Here is an 18,883-nt window from a genome sequence, read left to right as displayed (position 1 = left end):
AAACTGAAATGAGCTCTACTGTATCAGTATGCTGCCAGGCCGACCCACCACTCATCAATGAGGGGGAAAGAAAAGGAGATCTTTTGTGTCCCTGGCCTGAGAAAGTGCAGCTCCTCACTCTGCATTTCAGCTGTTTCCTTAAGAACCTGGCAAAAAAAAGTCCAGTAGTGTGTCAAGACACCTGTTTACTCAAAGCCTGTTCCCAGGAAGGCACTTAAATATAAATTTTACTGTTTAGGAAGAGGACTTGATTTTATTTACTCTTTTGTCACAGGGGCACTGTCACACTCAAGAATCAAACTGTAGGGTTTCCTCCTGCAAATAAATGGCTGAGCAAAATGTAGAAGTTATTCCAGTATTTGAAGCACTACTGAATAAAACCAAGATGTGTCCAGAGGCAAAGCTGGTTCTTCTGGAGAAGATGGTACCTAATGTTGCATGCACACACATCCGGTTTGTTTATACAAATGGATTAACTGGACATATTTAATGTATTTAAGTGTTAGTGAAAGACTTCCTAGCACTGTAAAGGGTTTTGTTCTGAAGAGGGACTAAAACCAGAACTGCACTTTTTTATGTATTCAGGGTTATTTTCAGAGGCTCTTCAGACAAGGCTGAGGCCATGAAAATTACAGTCTTGACAAGATGGATGTTTCTGGAAGATCCTGGTTTTAAGATACTATGAAAAGCCCCTTCCTGAAGTGTTCACTTTCACTTGTTCCATCTGTATAGCTACTACTGCATTTCTAGGATCATGCATCCCTTTGGCTGGTTTGCTCTGCAGCATTTTGGGATTAGAGGTAAAATACTAACAGAATTACAGGTTTGATCACTAAGATGCAGAAGCCACATTTACTGCATTCCTCAAATTTTCTTCTTACATGTATGCTGAAAATAGATCTTGTTGCATGACTAGTGTCTTACAAGAAATTGCATAGTGAAATAAAATGATATTTCTAGTCCTTTTGCGCTATCAGAGCGGTTTAGAAAAGAACTTTCCTTTCTTGAGGTTTAAATGCTTAATGCAAGTAACTTTGACAACTGCATAACCACATTTGGCCACGTTAAGACATGACAAAGATTGAGTGCCAGAGTTTGACACAAGCACTTCATAGCTTCAGACTAAGTTCTCCTGTGTGAGCACTGCTATTGATGGCTGTCCTTTTGTCCATCTCTGTCTTGTAACTGGACAGTTTCAGGTGCTCTTAGACAGACACAGCTGCTGTGGGATGCAAGTTCCCCTGAAGACTACAGGACCCATCAGTGTTGTGCTTCAGCTGCCAGGGTAGAGCTGATACAGATCATGGATGGTGTGCCTCAGATCTGGCAGTTCCTCCAAGTGGAGTTGCAGAAATTCATGCTGGATCTCAAAACAGAAGGTTGATGCAGCACTGACTCATGGCACTGTGCAGGACAGGACTCCTCTAGATGTCAGTCTTTTATTCCTCTCTGTTTCAAGCCAACACTCATGGAAAAGCAGATCCCATGAAAGATGTGTTATTTCCTTCACCCTGTGGAACAGGGACAACTCAATGTCTGCAAGCGAGGCATGCTATCCTGCTGCACCTACTGAACATAGAACACAGATGAGTTACAAAAGTAAAATATACAAGATGTCACACACACCACAGACAACAGGTTGGCTATTTCCACTCTGAATGGCCTTAGAGCAGGTAGGTTCCACAGGAGGTAGTTTTTTGGCCCCTGCTATCCTAATCCTAACCCCAGCTGGGAGAAGTAAACCTCTGTGTATCATTCAGTTCAACTAGGCAATACAGTTTGCTTTATGTTAGAACTGTAGCTTTTCTTTCCTAGATTAAATGCCTCTTTATTAATGATATTACTCGACTGTCTCCAGTATCCTACATAGAGCAGAAGTTAGGCATGGAGTAGTAGATTTTTGAACATTTCGGTGTAGGAAGAGGAAATACTATATTAAAACTTCCCTTCTCTATGGAGATTCCCTACTTTTTTTCCTCCTTAGCACAATCATGTAGGTTTTATGAAACAGTTTTATATAATAACCTGAATTAATTCCCACTGCAAACTTCCTGAACTGATGAACTTAATAAAGAAAAAAATTGAGCTTTATAAATACTGATTTATTCAAAATTACCATACAGTAACCTGGGTAATCTACAACAAAAACCCCAGACTCTGGTTTTGGTACCTTTTGTTCCCGATGAGCCAAGCAGACCAGCAGGTGCTTTCAGCGGGCCTCTACAGTGGGCAGGTTTCCAGTAACATGGGCTACAAAACACCTGAGCAAGTGAACCCCTGAGAACTCCAGAGAACTGTGGAAACAGAGGCAGAGATGTTCAGTGCCAGATATTGCTGTGTTTTGGAGTAATAAAGACCAGTAGCCAGTGGCTGTGTTCAATCACACATCCCACAGTACACCTTGGGAAGAGCTTGCACTTTGGCTATGTAATCCAACAGTTACAGCTTTACTATTACCAGAACTCCAAAATGGCAAAGCCTGCTACCATGCAGCACAGGGACTGCTGCCCCACTTTAAGAAAGGCCAAAGGAAGAAGCACCCTCGAAAACAAATTTCACTCACTTGCAGAGAAGAGGGAAAAAGGGAAGGGACACTTCCCCATCAGCAGCCCACTCTCTATCTCTGGGCACAGAGAGGTTCTGCCTCTAGAGCAGACAGACTTGTTTTAAGTGTCTCGCCCTACTGAACTCATCACCAGAAAGTAAACAGCAGCAGTGGAGAGGAGCTTTACCTGACTAGGAACAGCTGAGGAAAGCACCCCTGAGTGTTCTCCTTTACAAACTCCTGAATCTCCAGTACGTTCTTTAACAACAATCCCCTGGAAGCTCGGTCAATTTTTGTTAACACCATCTACATGGATCCAGAAAGGGAGGATTAAAAAAAAGAAAGTAAGCTTATTTTGCTGTTAACCTGGAACATCTGTAAGAGTCCTAGACCATCTTACAAAGCAGGCTGAAAGCTCTGGTCATATCTAGAGGGAAAAATAGTCAAACACAGTTCATCAAAACACTTCTATGGCCTGCACTCCTTAGAGTGGGCCTTTTCAAGTTAAGCACTAAATAAAAAAAGTATCTATTTAATAAACCACACAAAAAAACCCCTCTTAAATCCCACTTGTCTCCATCAACGCATTTTAAACCTGTTTTATTAACAATAAAGAGTGTGGGATTACTGCTTAGGCAGGTCAACTTCCATAACCTCAGGTGGAGGGTACACATCTTCATAGATTACCTGTACTTTTTAACCAACCCAAGAATCAAGCATTATCTACCAGATAAGGAATCCCAAACTCTTCCAGCATCTCTACTGCGATGTGATCTGCTTTCTGGAGTCCAACTACACCATCCACTAATAAGAAGGTCCTCTTCAAGCTGCCAGAAATACAAGCAACAATAATTGCCACCATTATTTCATGCCTGCTCTACTACTTCCAAATTCATAAGCAAAAACAAGTAACATGGGATCCGGGGATAGGAAGAGTCAGGAAAAGCCATGCATGGAAACTGAGGGTCAGCACAGAATGGCACCTAAATCTTTCCTGCTGTTTTGATCTGTCTGAGCATGAAAGAGTGACACTGCAGAAGCTCCCAGGGAAATGATGTCAGGACTAATGGATGGAAGGAGCTCCCCCTCTGCATTTTCTCCCCTCATTACATGACACTGTACAGGGGTGTCTGGCTTTGCCTGTGCTGTGAGGTACAGGTAGGTCCCTTACTTGTGCCGTTCCTGCAGATAGGCCTCCACCATCTCAACAAAGTCCCGGGGGGCGCGATAGCCATATCCTGGCATATCCACCAGTGTAAAGTACTTCCCTACTTTGAAGAAATTCATCTTCTTAGTGTGGCCCTGAAGAGAGGATTTAGGCAAGATGAAGCACAGCGGTGGTTTTAAAAAAAGCTGCTTTAAGCAGTGTACCAGGAGATGCTCTGCAAAACATCTCTATACCAGACCCCTGCCCCCCGAGAATGTTTTGAACTGCCCAGTCTCCTACCTGTGTATCAATCCTATATGGCTCTAATCCATAAAACAGACTTAAAACACCTTAATGGGTCTATGAGCTTGGTTCTTCTCAAAGCACAGCTGCTCAGGTTGTGCAGGTCCTTCATCTGGCTGAAGAGCTAGGCTCCTTCTGCCTCTTCCTGGGCTACAGCAAGGCCAGTGCCAGCCATGAGGATGGCCACCAGAGCTGGCATTTTTTGTTATTTCAGGCTACTGCAGAGCTCGTTTTCCCCCACCCTTTTCAGCCAGTCCTATCCTCTGGACTGCTACCAGCTTATCACCCTGTCGTGGTTTAACAGACAGACCCAAAGGGAGGGAAGTTAAAAATATCACTCACTGGCGTTTTTGACACTCTGACTTCCACTTCTGGAGCCAGTGAAAACAAGGCCCGGATTAAAGATGATTTTCCCACATTGCTTCGGCCGATGAAGCACACCTGCAGCGGGAAAGGCAGAGAGGGCACATGTACACCTGCCCACCTCTCGCTGCAGCCAGTCCTGGTCATTTCCCAGCCCGTGCTGCCAGTGGCCGGGGACAGCGGTGTCCTGTTCCACAGGCATGTCAGGATTGCACACCGCGGATCAACAACAAATAAACGATTTTTTTAAAAAGCAGCAGGAAGTGCCCCACATATTGCCCAGCGCTCTGACAGAGCGGCACAACCCCTCCAGCACCGCTTTACCCCGCAGCTCAGGCCGGCCCGGGCGGGGGCAGAGCTGGCCTGACCTCGGGCAGGGCGGGCGGCGGGGCATGCTCCATGCGCACGGCCGAGCTCACGTAGTCGATGGGGTGCCCGCGGTCGGACCTGAAGAGCGCCTCGGCGCGCTGCAGCGCGGCCAGCCCGGGCTGGAAGAGGCGGAACCGCGCCGTGTCCGCGCCGGGCGCCAGGTACCGCTCCAGCTTCTGCAGCGGGAACACGATGGCGGCGCGGCGGCTCCGCTCCAGCCGCAGCACCTGGGACAGGGCGGCCAGCGGCGGCGAGGCCCGGCCCGCGGCACCTCCCGCCCGGGCCAGCACCATCCCGGCGGCTGCAGGCGGCACCCGCCGGCTCCGGAAGGCGGCGGGCGGGACAACGGGGCGGTGCCGCGGCTGCCCTCAGCCGGCCCCGGGCGGTGCGGCCTGTGCGGCCGCCGTCAGCAGCGATCCGCGGGGCTGTGTGCAGTCCCCAGGCCCGGCTCTGCACAGAATCACACAATGTGCTGGGTTGGAAGGAAAACACAAGCAGTATCAAGTCCAACTCCTAGGCCTGCACAGCAGTATCCCCAAATCACACCCTGTGCCTGAGAGTGTTGTCCAAACTGCCTGAGCTCTGTCAGGCTTGGTGCTGTGACCACTTCTCTGGCGAGCCTTTTCCAGGGCCCCACCACCCTCTGGCTGAAGAACCTTTTCCAAATATCCGGTCTAAATCTCCCCTGACACAACTTCAGGCCATTTGGTTGAGTCCTGTCACTAGTGACCACAGAGAAGAGATCAGTGCCCGCCCCTCCTCTCACCCTCATGAGGGGAGTCTAGACTGCGGTGAGGTCTCCCTCAGTCTCCTCCAGGCTGAACAGACCCAGTGACCTCAGCCCCTCCTCATGCAGCTTCCCCTCAAGGCCCTGCACCATCCTCATTGCCCTACTTTGGACGCTCCCTAATAGATTTATATCCTTATGTTGTGACCAAAACTATACACAATATTCAAGGTGAGGCCACCCCAGCTCAGAGCAGAGCAGGACAATCCCCTCCCCTGCCCGGCTGTGATGCTGTGCCTGATGCCCCCAGGACAGGGCTGATCCTCCTGGCTCCAGGGCACGGCTGGATCAGATTCAGCTTTCCATCAACCTTCCCAGGTCCCTTTCCATGGCATTGCTTTCCAACATCTCATTCCTCAGTCTGTCTGTACATTCTGTGTTGCTCCATTCTAGGTACAGAATTTGTCACTTTCCCTTTTGAATTTCATATGGTTGGTGATTGCCCAGCCCTTAATTTATTGAGATCTCTCTACAGGACCTCTGCCTTCAAGCGAGTGAGTCAACAGCTGCTCCCAGTTTTGTATCATCTCTTCAGCTCGCTGTCTTCCGTGTGTTCTCAGACCAAGCCCAGCCCACTGTGGAGTTGCTGAGGGCTCTGTGTGCTGATGCCTTGTTTGGCCAGGGAGTGGCGCAAAGCAGCTCTGTCCTGTATCCACCTCCTGGGTACAGCCACCAGTTCTCAAGCAGTCATCTGATAAGTAAAAAAGTTAAGTAATTTCAGAAAAAGGAATCCATTTCTTCAAGGAGAACTATGTAGAGGTCAGTTCTATTTTGAATAAAATAAACCCAAACCAACCACATAACCATTGTCACCTGTGTTCACATTATAGTAAGAAGATCCCTGCATGTTTTCTACTTAATTGATATATATCAGAGTGCTGTTTTCCTATCAAAAAACACATAAAGCTTTTTACATTGTTTTCCTTCATGACTACAGTTCATAGTGCTGTAAAACCATAGAAATAAATTTATGTCTTTGAGGCAGAGACCCCTTTTTCTTTTGTAGTCACAGCTCTCTGTTTAAAGCCCTGTAATTCTGGATGGTTTAATTATTGCAATGAATAGATTTGAGGCTAAGGGAGGACCATTAGAAAATAACAGAGGCTATATATATCCTACTTTCTTTGTATTGAGCTCAGTTACAAAGCTATAGGGAGAGAACTGTGATCCCTTAAGAAAATGGCAGCCAACAACATAGATGTTTCTCAGAGATAGCTTTGAATATTTTGTAAAAAGACTAACTTCTACTGAAATCCATAAGCTGCTTCTCCCATTTATCATCATTGAAAGTGTTAACAGTGAGAGGTTAATGGTGTAAACCTAGGAAAAAGGCCCTGTATTCTACCTCAGTCCTGTAAATTAAGTCCTCTTAAAGTCCTCTAAAGTCTTGAGTCCTGCTTTGTTTCACAGCAAGACAGCTCAAATGTGCATAGCTCAGGACAGACCACAATCACTGGCTGCCACATGCATACTTAGAAGAGTGCTCCCAAATAAATCTACAGATGATGTTTATTTGGCTCCAGTTTAGAGCCTACAGGGCAGGGCTCTCTCCTGTCACTGCTTATGGCCCAAATTCTTATAAATGCAAAAAAAAAAAAAAAAGAAAGTCAAAACCTTTCAAGAATTACTTCAGGAATACTGCTAATCTGGTGTTTTTTTGGTGGTTTTTTTTTTTGCCAAACATCAGGCATTCACACTGGTATTGCCTATGGCTCATGTCTGTGGCAACAGATGTCTCTTTTCAGTTGCTGGTTATGTAGTTCAGATGTTAGGGAATTACTACAAAAGTAATTTAGTCCACATTAAAAACTCTGACAATCATTCCTCTGGAGTTTGAAAGCGGGATGTGTAACCATTGACACTGACCTAAATCCCAAACAATAGTCAAGAGCATGGAGCTGGAAAGAAGTGGCAACCCCAGATGTCTTGTCTGGTCTGATCTTGTCTATCCCAACATTGTGAGGCAGGTCAAACCATCATTCCTTTCAGATATCTTTTGGAGAAGAGTAGCTGTGAGAGCAGCTGGGGATGGAGCTCTGGGAGAGCAGTGAGGTGCATTTTAGTACGGTTGGTTTGGGTCTTGTGAACCAAAACCAGCTGAGCTCTTGAGTTTCATTTCCACCAAGAGAAACGTGGACCTAATATTGTCACCAGGAAGCATGCTGGAAAGGACAAGGTGAACACACCAGCCTGCCTGCTTTCTTTTCTATCATTAACAGCACTACTGACCGTATCTGAATCTGTGCTTCCCCTTAAAATACATCTTCTTTTCACTTGGAAGGTGGTTTAGGAACCAGAATTACTAGGATACGGAGTTTTAAAGGCTAAATTATTTGTATAAAACGCTAAAAAGCTTTTCATTTTCCTCTATGCAAACTATGCAATTGGGGGCAGGGAGAAGTGTCTCTAGTCCCAAGAAGGAATTCAAGGCCACAGATGACTCAAGGGCTGGATATTCTGAGATATTAATTAAAAATTGTTCAAAAAATAAGATATTCATTATACACATAAGTCGAAAAGTTTTTTTTAAAGGTTCTAGAGTAAAGTAATGAAAGAGACAGTCATTATTGTTCATGTGGCAGCTAACACTGCTAGTCCCAGCTAAAGAGTCATTTCCACAGGTTTTACACAACTGAAATTCTCTTTTCAATATCCATGTTAAATTTGATGGTTATTTTTTTCTCCTGGACCCAAACTTACTACATCAATATTAGGAAGAAAAAAACCCCACAATTATCATCTTTGAAAGTTAAATGTTTTGGGGTTTTTGACTACTAAGTAAAAAGAAAAAGAACTTTTCAAAGTGAGTGCTGTTGCTTGCTTTGAGCAGGAGATGGAGAAGGAAGTGCAGCTGTAATATGGGTCCTGTCAAATACTCTTGTAGCAGCAGAAATAGCAGCAGCAGTAGCAGCATGAAGCCAGTCTTTGCAAAACTGCATTCTGGGGGCATGAATCACTAATCACCATTAGCAGCTTCCTCTGAAATGTCCAGGAGAGCAGCTAAAACCAGAATTTGTTAGGTCTGTTATGGGGGGTGCAGGGGGAGGCCAAGTTGCTCTGCTGAAGGTGTGATGTACATCCAGGGCCAGAAACAACATAAAGGAAATGGGATGTCATGCAGTTGTTCATGGTGATTGTGAGCTACTAATTCAACTAAAACTGAGTCTCAGAACACAGGAGCCTTCTGAGCTGAGATGGAAACAATCTAACAGCAAAGGACACTTGAAACCAGCTCTAGGGCTGTGCTGGAGGTGGTTGGAGAAGAATGCTTGGATGCTTGGATCCTCTGCCTGCACAGCACAGCAGTGATCCCCTTGACACAATATTGCCGTGCTGTCTGGCTCCAGTTTTAGTGTTGGACTGAGTGTTTGGGCTTCCAAAACAAAAAACCTCCCACCAGTCCTCTCCCTGTCAAATCACCCATGAACAACCTTTCCACTGTCCACAGTCATGCAGTAAGTTTCTGTGTTGCAGCCCAGAAGTAATCCAGAGACTCAAATCCCAAAAGGCTAATTAAAGAAATGGCAACATAGTTTTCCAGCCATCACTTTGAATATCAGAAATGAGGCAGAATCTTTAGTAAAATGCCCCAGACCCAAAACCATTAGGCCTTTCCCCAAAGTAACTGGACTAGGTTGCATCCCATACTGTAGGGAATTTCCCCTGTTTACCAGGAGTTTTCCTGCCTTAGTTTTTAAAATGACCATACATTCTCCAAGTGCCTGGATCTGTTACTCTTGATTAACCCCCCAGTGATTAGAATGTTAAAATCTTCTGATTTTCAGGACTTGGACCATTATTTCATGCTGCCTCTGCCAGTTAGCTCTGAACTATTTTACCCACAGACTGTATGGTTGAAACTATTGTATGGTCTCACACCACAGAGATCTACATGTGATCTTTGCATCTTGGACATGCCTTGAAACATAAGTAATGGTTGTTGCACTTCACTGCTAAACCACACAGTGCTGAAGCAGAAGCTGTGTTGACCAAGGTGCAGGTTGATATCTGAGATTAATTGACAGAGTGACTTTTTGGAAAGTATAATTGAAGCAACAAGACATCAGAGATAAGGGGCTCATTATATTGCTGCTGTTGTCTCTTATAAATGAGAGGTGTAAACAGAGATTACCTAACTTTCTCTGTGGATTCACCCAGCTTTTTCTCGGAGTCGTTAATGGTTGCCATGTCTCCTCTCAGTTAAATAGCACCCACTGTTTGGCTGAAGGGTGGGTTGAAGGAAGTCATGGTTGTCTGCCTGCCAGTAATCCCTCTGGTCATGGGTGTCTTGCATCTATTCGACCACAAAATGGAAGCCCTTGAAACCGCATTTCACACAGCCACGTAAATACGTAAATCTGCTCTGACAGTAGTTGTAAGGGGAGATTTCTGTTCTTAGAACAGTCAAATAATCATCAACTTATTTCAGCTTGGTGGCTTCAGAGTGTGGGGAGGCAAATATTTTTTTGATAAAATTAAATTCATTGATATCCAGGCAGGTTCATCTAGGAAACTGTCTTTGCTGGTATAAAGCAGGAGTCTTAATCACATAGGAAGACAGACAGTAGTAGTTTAGGGGAAGGCCTTTAGGGATCTTGCATAAATTAAGGCCCTCTTCTGTCTCTACACAAAATCCCAATGCTCAATGCTCACTTGTGTGAGTATGTGGGGGAATATAGGACCAGAATATACTGAGAAACAAAACAGTAGTGCAAAAAATGGCAGCTTTGGCCTAACTGTCGTTGTACTGTTGTCAGAGGAAAACAACTGTAGTATAAATGTAATTTAAATGCTACCCTCCCTCCCAGTAGGGGAGAAGTGATTGCCAGTGTCTTTTAGAGAAAATGTTTTTGTCTATTACATATGTGGGGAAGAACAGAGTGGGCAGAATGAGGAATTTTTTTCAAGAGATTTTGCTTTTAATATGTTGAGCATTATTTAAGTGGTTAACTAAAAATATCCTTCCCCTAATTCCCAATCATAAAATTCTCACTGTAAGTGTTGAAAATTTTATGTTATTTGAAATAGACATTTCTTGAAATAAACAGAGTTGGTAAACTGAGCTTTAGTTGAACTATACAAATATGTTGTGTAAATCAAAGATGGATTGTAGTGAAACTTGGAGATAATAATCTGAATATTCATTATAGTTATGACAGGTATACCTAGGAGCTTAAATATTACTTTAATATTAATAGCTAGAGTGGCCAGCCCATAGATTGGGTGCTGGAGTGTGTCCAGAGCAGGGCAGCAAAGCTGGTGAAGGGTCTGGAGAGTAAGTCCTGTGAGGACTGGCTGAGGGAGCTGGGGCTGTTCAGCCTGGAGAAGAAAACATTCGGGAGTTGTAATAGACTGGAGACACAAGTAAGGATTCCAATCGGAATTTATTAGATTACAGCAGGCAAGGCAAAGGCAAATACAGCACTGGACGGCAGGAGAGTCTCTGCTCTGCCAACTGCCTCACCGTGCAAAATTCCAGTCCACCTTTTTATCCCTTCTTTTTAGCTGACATGTCCTTTCCTGTTGTACTTTGCGCGTGTGTGTGACCTGTTGCTAGGGGGTCTTTTTCTGCCTCCCGGTGGTCGTAGAGATGAAGGTGGGTAGTCATCCTCCGGTTGCCTTTTCCCTTATATGGCAGCTGTGCTCAGGTTTCTGAAACTTAAAACTAATTAAGCAAGTACAGAAAAAGGATTGAGCAAGAGCATATTTGCGTATGGCTTTTCTATAGGCTTAGATAGTAACATAGTAACTTTCTGTTATTTGAGTTGTTTGACCTCTAGTGAACAAAAACAGCTTATGTTTATCACAGGAGTGACCTTATCACACCTTTTAACTATGTGAAAGGAGGTTGTAGTCAGGTAGAGTTTGGCCTCTTGTCCCAGGCAGCAAGCCACAGGACAAGAAGACATAGCTTCAAGGTGTGCCATGGGAGGTTCAGGTTGGACATCATGAAGAATTTCTTCACAGAAAGGGTGGTTAGACATTGAATTGGACTGTCCAGGGAGGTGGTGGAGTCACTGTCCCTGGAGGTGTTGAAGAAACCACTGGACATGGCAATCATTGCCATGGTGTAGCTGACAAGGTGCTCAGTCACAGGTTGGACTTGATGATATTGGAGGTCTTTTCCAACCTAATTGGTTCCATGATTCTGTGCTATGAACTGTAACAGCCACATTACAACAAGGACTGTGGGACCAACCCAAACCCGCACCGACACCAACCTAGGAGAGGGATGTGTGAGGATGGCCATATAGCAACCACTTGGTAATGGAACAGAGAGCCAGTGAAGAGTGAGAAGACCCCAGACCATATTGCTGTGATATTTGCAATATTGCTATTGTCCAGACTGGCATGTGAGGGGTGGGGAATCAGATTGTAAGGGTGTAATTGCCCAGGGGTGTCTTTGTTCCTGGTCCCTCTATTGAGGTCCCTAGCTTGAGCCACCAGATACCATAACAGATCTGTGCCAATAATCCTGCCAAATATAGATGAGAGTGTTAAAAATGTTGTTAAAAGCAAGATCCAAGCCAAACATGAAAAATCACACTGGTTAGGCTTTGTTCAAGTTCTGCTCTAGACTTTGTCTTCCCACAGTAACACTGGAGACAGTGGGCCAGATGGCAGTGGGACGGACGGCCTGATGGGCAGGGAGAAAATAGAAATACCACTTCCTCTCTGCTCACTAATTCTCATCAGAAAAAGCCTCGTGCTAGGAAGGAGAACCAGCTCTTTGTAACTGCACTGTGGGGCTTTCAGGAGCAGTGGAAGAGCAGTGACTCTGGCTTCAGGATCACTGGCAGGGAATGCTGGGGAGCTCACAGCAAGATGGAGGGTGCAAGAAGTCCTTTTCACCCACAAAAGCAAGAGCTACTTTGAAAGTTGTTGGGAAGAGCTTTTACACCATTGTTCTTCTCACCATCACTGCAGTCACAGGAGCTACAGGTATTTCTGATGTTTCTTTGGCACCATCTCTCTGTAAAGGGCAGGGGAGGAAAAGGCAGATTATCAGAGTGATACGTACTCAGCTCTTCTTTGGGAAAGAAAGGTCTGATAGAAGGGATCTTAACAAACTGCTGAAGGGACTTTTAGATGGAAAACCAATAATCTGCAAATCAAAACATTTCTAGCTGCAAATAGAACTTTTGTCTTTCAGTTGTCAAACAATGGTGTGCTGAACTTGGACTTTTCAACGCTTTAATGAAAACTGGTAATGATTTTGTTGGAGTAAAATGTTTTTTACTAAAACAAAATCAATGAGAAGTTTTATGATCAGTGTGATCACCCTGTCAAGCTCAACTCTTAGGTCTCAGTAAGTTGTCCTGACAAGTGAAGTATAATGGGATTTTAAGACACTAGGTTCAGAATGAAAGTTTCAAGAAGACTTAAAACATAAGCCTTCTACAAATTTTCTGTAAACCTAAAATTGCATTTAAACTTGATTCAGCAGATTTTAAGCTTTCTGATGTGGTTTCTTATTTGAAGTGAATGGTACCTGATTCATTCAGAGGAGAATATGACAGAAAGGCATAGCAAAAAGCATCACTTTCACTGTCTCTTTACAGCCTTGAAGCATGAAAAGCCATTATGTTGGAAAACTTTGACATTGCAATGAGCTGCCTAGGAGATGCTGAGTTGAAAGACAAGCAAAAGGCTGCTGCTTTAATGTGTCAGTGAAAGTGTACACAGTTCAACATGCACAGCGTTGTTATTCTTGCTCGACATTTGGAAACATTATCCAAAAACCCCCAGCTCTGACACACGGGCTGGTTGAGTGCTTAGGTTTGCTTAGTCATTTTCAGCTGAGGTCAGGCATACTCTGCATGACTTGGAGCTCTGAGGCTCTCAGCAACAATGAACTAGCAGAGAAAACACTTTGTTGTCCACTTCTCAGAGACACTCAGTGAACTCATCCAGAAACTATCACAAGACAAAAAGCTCCTTTCAGTTCTGCTGCTGGGGAAATCATCTGAGTTTAAAACACACACCTCACATTTTCTTGGAATGCCATTAAGGAGAAAAATACTTGTCATTTAAAAACACCTCCAGAGTAATAATACATCACAGAACATTCTTAACAACTGAAGTGTCTTCACCCAAAGGATACCTAATACCCAAAACAAAAAGGCAAAAACCTTTAAATGAACAAAGATTTAAAATTCAGTCAACTGTGTTCATTTTGCAAGTCAGAAATCATTTCCTAAGAAAACAGTCAAGTAAAACCAGAAGCAGTTGAGCTGAAATGGTTCATTCACCTAGATTAAGAAGATGATGAGATTTCAGACAATATTATTAAGGTAAAAGCAACGGTAGTTTTCTCAAAGAGGTTATAGTAATGATTTGACCAATTACCAAAAGCTGATACTCATTAAGACCACTTCTTATAGCATTGTAATTGTTCAAGAATTGGGCTTCTTAATGTGCTTGACAGCAGAAATAATATAATTCCACATCTGGGTAGGGGTTAGCGAAACCCAACAAAGTCAGATCTTGTACCACGGAGGAAGACTGACAGAGGTTTAACTAATTATACAAAAATTGAATCTTCTAATTCTTTGCATATTCCAGATGAACTTTCAACTGCTGATTTAGTGTATTTGCTTGTAAGGTTTGAGAAGGGGGTTAATATTTTTGGAATGACTTGCAAAAAACTTATTTGTCAGTCCCAATGAGATTGGTTAACTTCAGCTGTCTGTCTAGATTAATGCAGGTTTTAATAGTAGTGCTCTGATTTTGTCCTCATACACAGCTTTCAGACTGCCACAAAAACCATTGTTCAGCCAAAGGAAAGAGCAACTCCTGTTCCACCAGTGACATGGAGAACTGAGAGATCGGTGGTTTACTGTCCCAAAGTTTAATGGCCACCTACTAAGAGGAAATGGTAGATAGAGGCTTATTTGGACTACGTCTGTGGGTATTATTCCTACAAACACTTTAATTAGAAAGTTTCATTCACATATATTTTGAAATCTAGGGACTGCTTGCTTTTAATTTCTGCAGAAGCCAAAGTACACAAAAGTCCTATTCCTTCACCTGCTTTTCATGCTGGATTACAACCTGCTCATCATCTTTATTTCTCTCAGTCTCACAAGTGCGTCACAAAAAAAAGCTGCCTTTGTACATGTAGGCAACACTAATGCACAGATAAGAGAACCCTGAGACAGGAGGCAAAATCCTTTCCTCCTGCACAAAGCTCCACCAGTGTTATGTGTGCGTGTGTAATGCCTGAGAGGTGTCGAGAAGGCCTTTGCCCACAGTGCTGTAGTTCTGATATGAATGCAGAAGTAAAAGTTAACTTTTCTGGCAGCAACAGTTAAAGAGAAAAGCCACTATCATGTGGCCAGATGCAATGGTCCTAGTTCTGTGTAGGATTTGCTGGTGCAAGCACAGCAAATGGATGTGGAACTGCTAAAGACAATGGGCAGGAGTATTTGGTCTTATCCATTAGGATGATCCTCAGTGGGAAATTTGTATTGCTAAGGTTGGCTGTGACAGGCCCCTGGCTCCATAATGCAGATCTGTAATAAGCGATGACAGATAATGTGCAGATGAACACAGCCACGGCCTCACGCTTGTTTGTACACTGCAGACACTTTCCTGTGAATTCCAGACCACAACTCCTGGGCTCCTTCTCACGTGTTCTCTTTTTTTCTCTTCAGGGAAGAACGAAGAGTTAGTGACCACAGTAGGTGACAACTCAGTTCTCACCTGCCCTATCATAGGAGAAATAAAGATGCTAACATGGATAATAAATCCCAAGGCTGGAGGTCCTTGCACCTTGGTACACAGGACTGATACAAACATGACACACAGAACAAAGTGCAGTGACAACATAAACTGGAAGTTCAGAGCAGGTCTGGCTCCTGCCCTTGAGATACAGCAAGTGGGAATAGCCCAGGAGGGAAGTTACAGATGTGAAATGTCATCAACAGAAGGGAATTTCCATATCACGTACCACCTCACGGTGCTGGGTAAGGAATGTGCAAAAGTAGAGCTTGTTCTTCTAAAACTAAAGAGGGTAGGGTTAGATCAAATATTAAGAAGATATTCAGTATTGTGAGGGTAGTGAGGCACTGGAACAGATTGTTCACAAAAGCTGTAGACGTCCCAGTGTTAAAGGCCAGTCTAGTGAAGGTTTCCCTTTGCATGGGAGGATGGCTGGAACTAGAGGATCTTGAAGGTCTCTTCCAAGCCAAGCCATTCTGTGATTCTATGATTCTTACTGGGATAAACTCATGCATGTCATTGGGAGTATCTCTGTGTCTCCTTTCTCCTTATTTGCCATACCTCTTCTCCCTTCTGCTGTTCCCTTTTCCCACTGTCTGGTTAGAAATGACAGGTGTGAAGCAATTTCCCATGTACACACAGAGGATATGAATGGCTGTGGTAAGGCTCAGCTGGATGGAGGAGGGCTGTGCAGAAGGGAAAAACACAGCTGTTAGTTGTCTCTTGTGGTTTGGGCCCATGTTGCTGCAGTTGGATGGGATGGGATGGCACCTCCAAACGTATCCTCCTCTTTTCACTGGGTTCATTTTGGGTGGAGAACAAGAAGAGCCCAGCCCAGCTGTGCCAAACTAACTCCATGCTCTCCCCTGGCTGGTGCTTTGCAGCCCCCCCGATGCTGAGCCTGTACTGTGATGAGCAGGGCAGCCCCGTGTGTGAGGCAGCGGCGGGGAAGCCGCCGGCTCAGCTCTCCTGGGTCCCGGAGAGCAGCTCCAGAGCAGAGGAGCAGTGCCACGACAACGGGACTGTGACTGTTCTCAGCAAGTTCACAGCCCGCAGCATCAATGGAACCAATGTGACCACCTGCATGGTGTCCCACCCAGCTGGGAGCTGGAACCAGTCCATAGCCTGCCGTCCCTCAGGTGAGCTTCCCTTTGTGTGTTCAGTGTTCAGAGCCCCGTTCAGCCCTCTGTCCATGCACGAAGCAACACATGAGTGGCACTGGCAGGATTGCAGCAGGAAATGTGCAGCTGAATCTTCAGTTAGAAATTTGCTGGGAGGGGGATGGATAAACACAAGTGCTATCAGAACTGTAAAGGCCTGTGTGAAATTGCAGGAAGGGAGATAGAAGCAGTGGATTTGCCATCTGCCTCCAGGGCTGAATGGAAAAGTGGGATTAATTCCAAAGGTCACAACACACAATGCTATCAATAATACCATCACCAAGATCTATGTTTTGTAATCCAGTGGTGCCATAATGTGTCGCTAATTGTTTGGTTCCACATGGGTTGTGACAGGAAGACAGAAAGTCAGCTTACAGTTTCCCAAGTCTGGTTGGTAGGTGAAGGCTTTAGGGTGTGAAACTGAAGGTGTGGCTGGGAAGTTATTTGCAGCCATAGGTAATTGACTGAAATACTCAGCTGGACTCATACTCTCTGAGCTGAGATTTGCTGGAATGCACATGCAAGGGCTGCAGCAGTGCTGTGGGCAGGAGCAGCCAGACACCAAAAGACCAGCTTCCTCCATCAAGGACATGGGGAGGATTGTTTCTTCCCAGCTGTGTGTCTGGCACTGTATTCCAGCTGCCTTAGGTCATCTGAAGTACAGCATACAGAGAGCATTGTCCAGAAGATGCCAACCTGACAGAGGCACAAGGGAAACAATGGGAGATGTATCTAAAAGAGCATCTGTTTCTCTTCAGAGAAGAATGGATGCTTTCTTCACTGTGTCATCAGCCTCACCAGCCTCATGAGTCTCCTCTTCTTGACAGCTGCTTTTCAGCTCTACATCTTCTTTACAAGGTATGCATGGGACACAATACACACAAACCCCTTTCGCAAGTCCAGAGAAACTTAGAGGGACTTCTGGTACTAATTCATGTCATGCATGGTCACCTCAGTCTGTCACAAGCCCATCAGTCCTGCACATGTTCATGGAGGTTTGTCCAAGGACTGGAACAGCTCAGTTGGGGCAGAGGGGGAGGGAGATGAGTCCATACCTGACTCTTACTGCTGCCATAAATCGTTCAGAAGAAAAATACAAAGGGAATGGTTGGGAGATTTCTACCTGATGGAGGGATCTGAATAAAGTTTGCCAGGCACTGAAGATTAAAGAAGCAGCAAAATACCCATCTGAGCTCAGAGCCAGACTTTTGGTCTCTTTTGTGCTAGGTAAAGAAAGCCAGGGAAGGCAGGGTCAGTATAGAAAGGCAGGAAGTATTGCATGAGAGCTGAACAGGTCTGCTGCTGGTGTCCTTGCTAGGGATTTCTGGCAGCTTGGCTGATTAGTCTAAGCTGGCCTCTCTGCCACAAAGTATAGTCCCTGACCCCAATTCCTCTGCAAACATCACAGAGGCAGAACTAACTACTGTCTTTGAGTCACACTTTAGCTCCACTCTGTGCCAGGGCTCTTGGCAGCTCTTCTTTGGGTGCTGGCTGGAGCATGGCCAGCTCTGGTCATGCTCATGTAAGACCACAGACATGAAGCCTTATGAAATTGTGTTTCTCTTACAGATAAAAGGGAGGAATTCTGGTTTTACACTCCTAGAAACCAAAATTGCATTCCCACAACAGGCTTGTCCTCATACTTACAGTGTTGGTTCCTTGTTTCCCAGGACAAGGTGAAACTTGTGCAAACTGGGGCAGCTTCCACCTGCAGAGGTGTCTGGGCTTGAGCAGAGATGAAAGAAAGTCCTGTTATGTGTCAGTGATGTGGCCTGCAGGAAGAACTCAGCAGTACCAGAGCTCTCAGAAGAAGGAAGCAAACATCTACATGCAGCCAGTGTAATTGTACAGATGCACAGCATGCAAGCTGGATCCTCCCCAACCCTGTCAGCTCTGTCTTGCATCCTCTCTCTAGTGCAAGTACAGGTGCTGTTATCACACATGCAAGTGTCAGTCTTTTTGTGTAAGGTCAAATCTAACATATATGCAACTGGAAATTAACTCATGTTGTATAAAATTAGGTCATTCCATTTCAGGTACATTGTATCCTACTCTTTAAGTAGCATGTCTTCTAGGATAAAATAAATCAAGAAAAAATGTTGGTGTGTAATAGTTGAGCAGTAACCTTCCCAAGATGACCATATAGGACTGAAGATAAATTTGAGCAATTCTCATTTTTGCTGTAAAAATTCTGAAGTGTTTCACCACCACTTACAAAATCAAAACAAAACAAAAAAAGAAGCTAAAATATTTTTGAGCTTGAGCAGTTATTTCTGTACTAAATGAAGCACAGAAAATATTCCAATCTAATGCTCAGACTAATTTATCTTTTTGCATTATCCAGAAAGCCTGCAGAACACAGTTCTTGAATGTTGATTTCTTTAAACAGATCTTGCTGGTCCTGTCACAAGGGAACCCTTGAGTTTAATTTTTCATGTGATGACATACTGCCATTGCTAAGTCTCTGAACCATGGAAGATACTTGT

At 44.4% G+C, this 18,883-nt stretch overlaps 2 protein-coding genes across 3 annotated transcripts; one reads left to right on the top strand and one right to left on the bottom strand.

Annotated features, from left to right (window-relative positions):
• Positions 1-225: 225 nt before the first annotated feature.
• GTPBP8 (GTP binding protein 8 (putative)) lies at positions 226-5,055 on the bottom strand. 2 transcript variants are annotated; one of them, XM_066340942.1, is made up of 7 exons: positions 4,727-5,055; positions 4,338-4,436; positions 3,717-3,847; positions 3,273-3,372; positions 2,733-2,851; positions 2,171-2,294; positions 226-1,569 (listed from the first exon to the last, which is right to left on the bottom strand). In XM_066340942.1, the coding sequence occupies exons 1-6, from the start codon at positions 5,018-5,020 to the stop codon at positions 2,210-2,212; spliced, it is 828 nt and encodes a 275-aa protein (XP_066197039.1). In that variant the 5' UTR covers positions 5,021-5,055; the 3' UTR covers positions 226-1,569; positions 2,171-2,209. The 2 variants fall into 2 exon arrangements, with proteins under 2 accessions (XP_066197039.1, XP_066197040.1); XM_066340943.1 differs by having other exon boundaries at positions 226-1,566.
• An 8,043-nt stretch (positions 5,056-13,098) lies between these two features.
• Positions 13,099-18,432, top strand: LOC136373458 (cell surface glycoprotein CD200 receptor 1-B-like). Its single transcript, XM_066338358.1, has 5 exons — positions 13,099-13,180; positions 15,171-15,482; positions 16,122-16,376; positions 17,156-17,255; positions 18,068-18,432. The coding sequence occupies exons 1-5, from the start codon at positions 13,099-13,101 to the stop codon at positions 18,075-18,077; spliced, it is 759 nt and encodes a 252-aa protein (XP_066194455.1). The 3' UTR covers positions 18,078-18,432.
• Positions 18,433-18,883: the final 451 nt, after the last annotated feature.

The sequence above is a fragment of the Sylvia atricapilla genome, chromosome 2, assembly GCF_009819655.1.
Source record: "Sylvia atricapilla isolate bSylAtr1 chromosome 2, bSylAtr1.pri, whole genome shotgun sequence".
Lineage (NCBI taxonomy): Eukaryota > Metazoa > Chordata > Aves > Passeriformes > Sylviidae > Sylvia > Sylvia atricapilla.
This window is presented reverse-complemented; position numbering and strand designations above follow the sequence as displayed.

Bases quoted from the DNA above. Each gene is read 5' to 3' on its own strand.
- GTPBP8 (XM_066340942.1), bottom strand. From the start codon at position 5,020: ATGGTGCTGGCCCGGGCGGGAGGTGCCGCGGGCCGGGCCTCGCCGCCG. The intron at 4,437-4,726 runs GTCAGGCCAGCT...TTCCCGCTGCAG, and splicing joins CGCCGCCCGCCCTGCCCGAG to GTGTGCTTCATCGGCCGAAG. The intron at 2,295-2,732 runs GTAAAGCTCCTC...CTGTTTCCACAG, and splicing joins CCTCAGCTGTTCCTAGTCAG to TTCTCTGGAGTTCTCAGGGG.
- LOC136373458 (XM_066338358.1), top strand. From the start codon at position 13,099: ATGTTGGAAAACTTTGACATTGCAATGAGCTGCCTAGGAGATGCTGAG. The intron at 15,483-16,121 runs GTAAGGAATGTG...GGTGCTTTGCAG, and splicing joins GTACCACCTCACGGTGCTGG to CCCCCCCGATGCTGAGCCTG. The intron at 16,377-17,155 runs GTGAGCTTCCCT...GTTTCTCTTCAG, and splicing joins CATAGCCTGCCGTCCCTCAG to AGAAGAATGGATGCTTTCTT.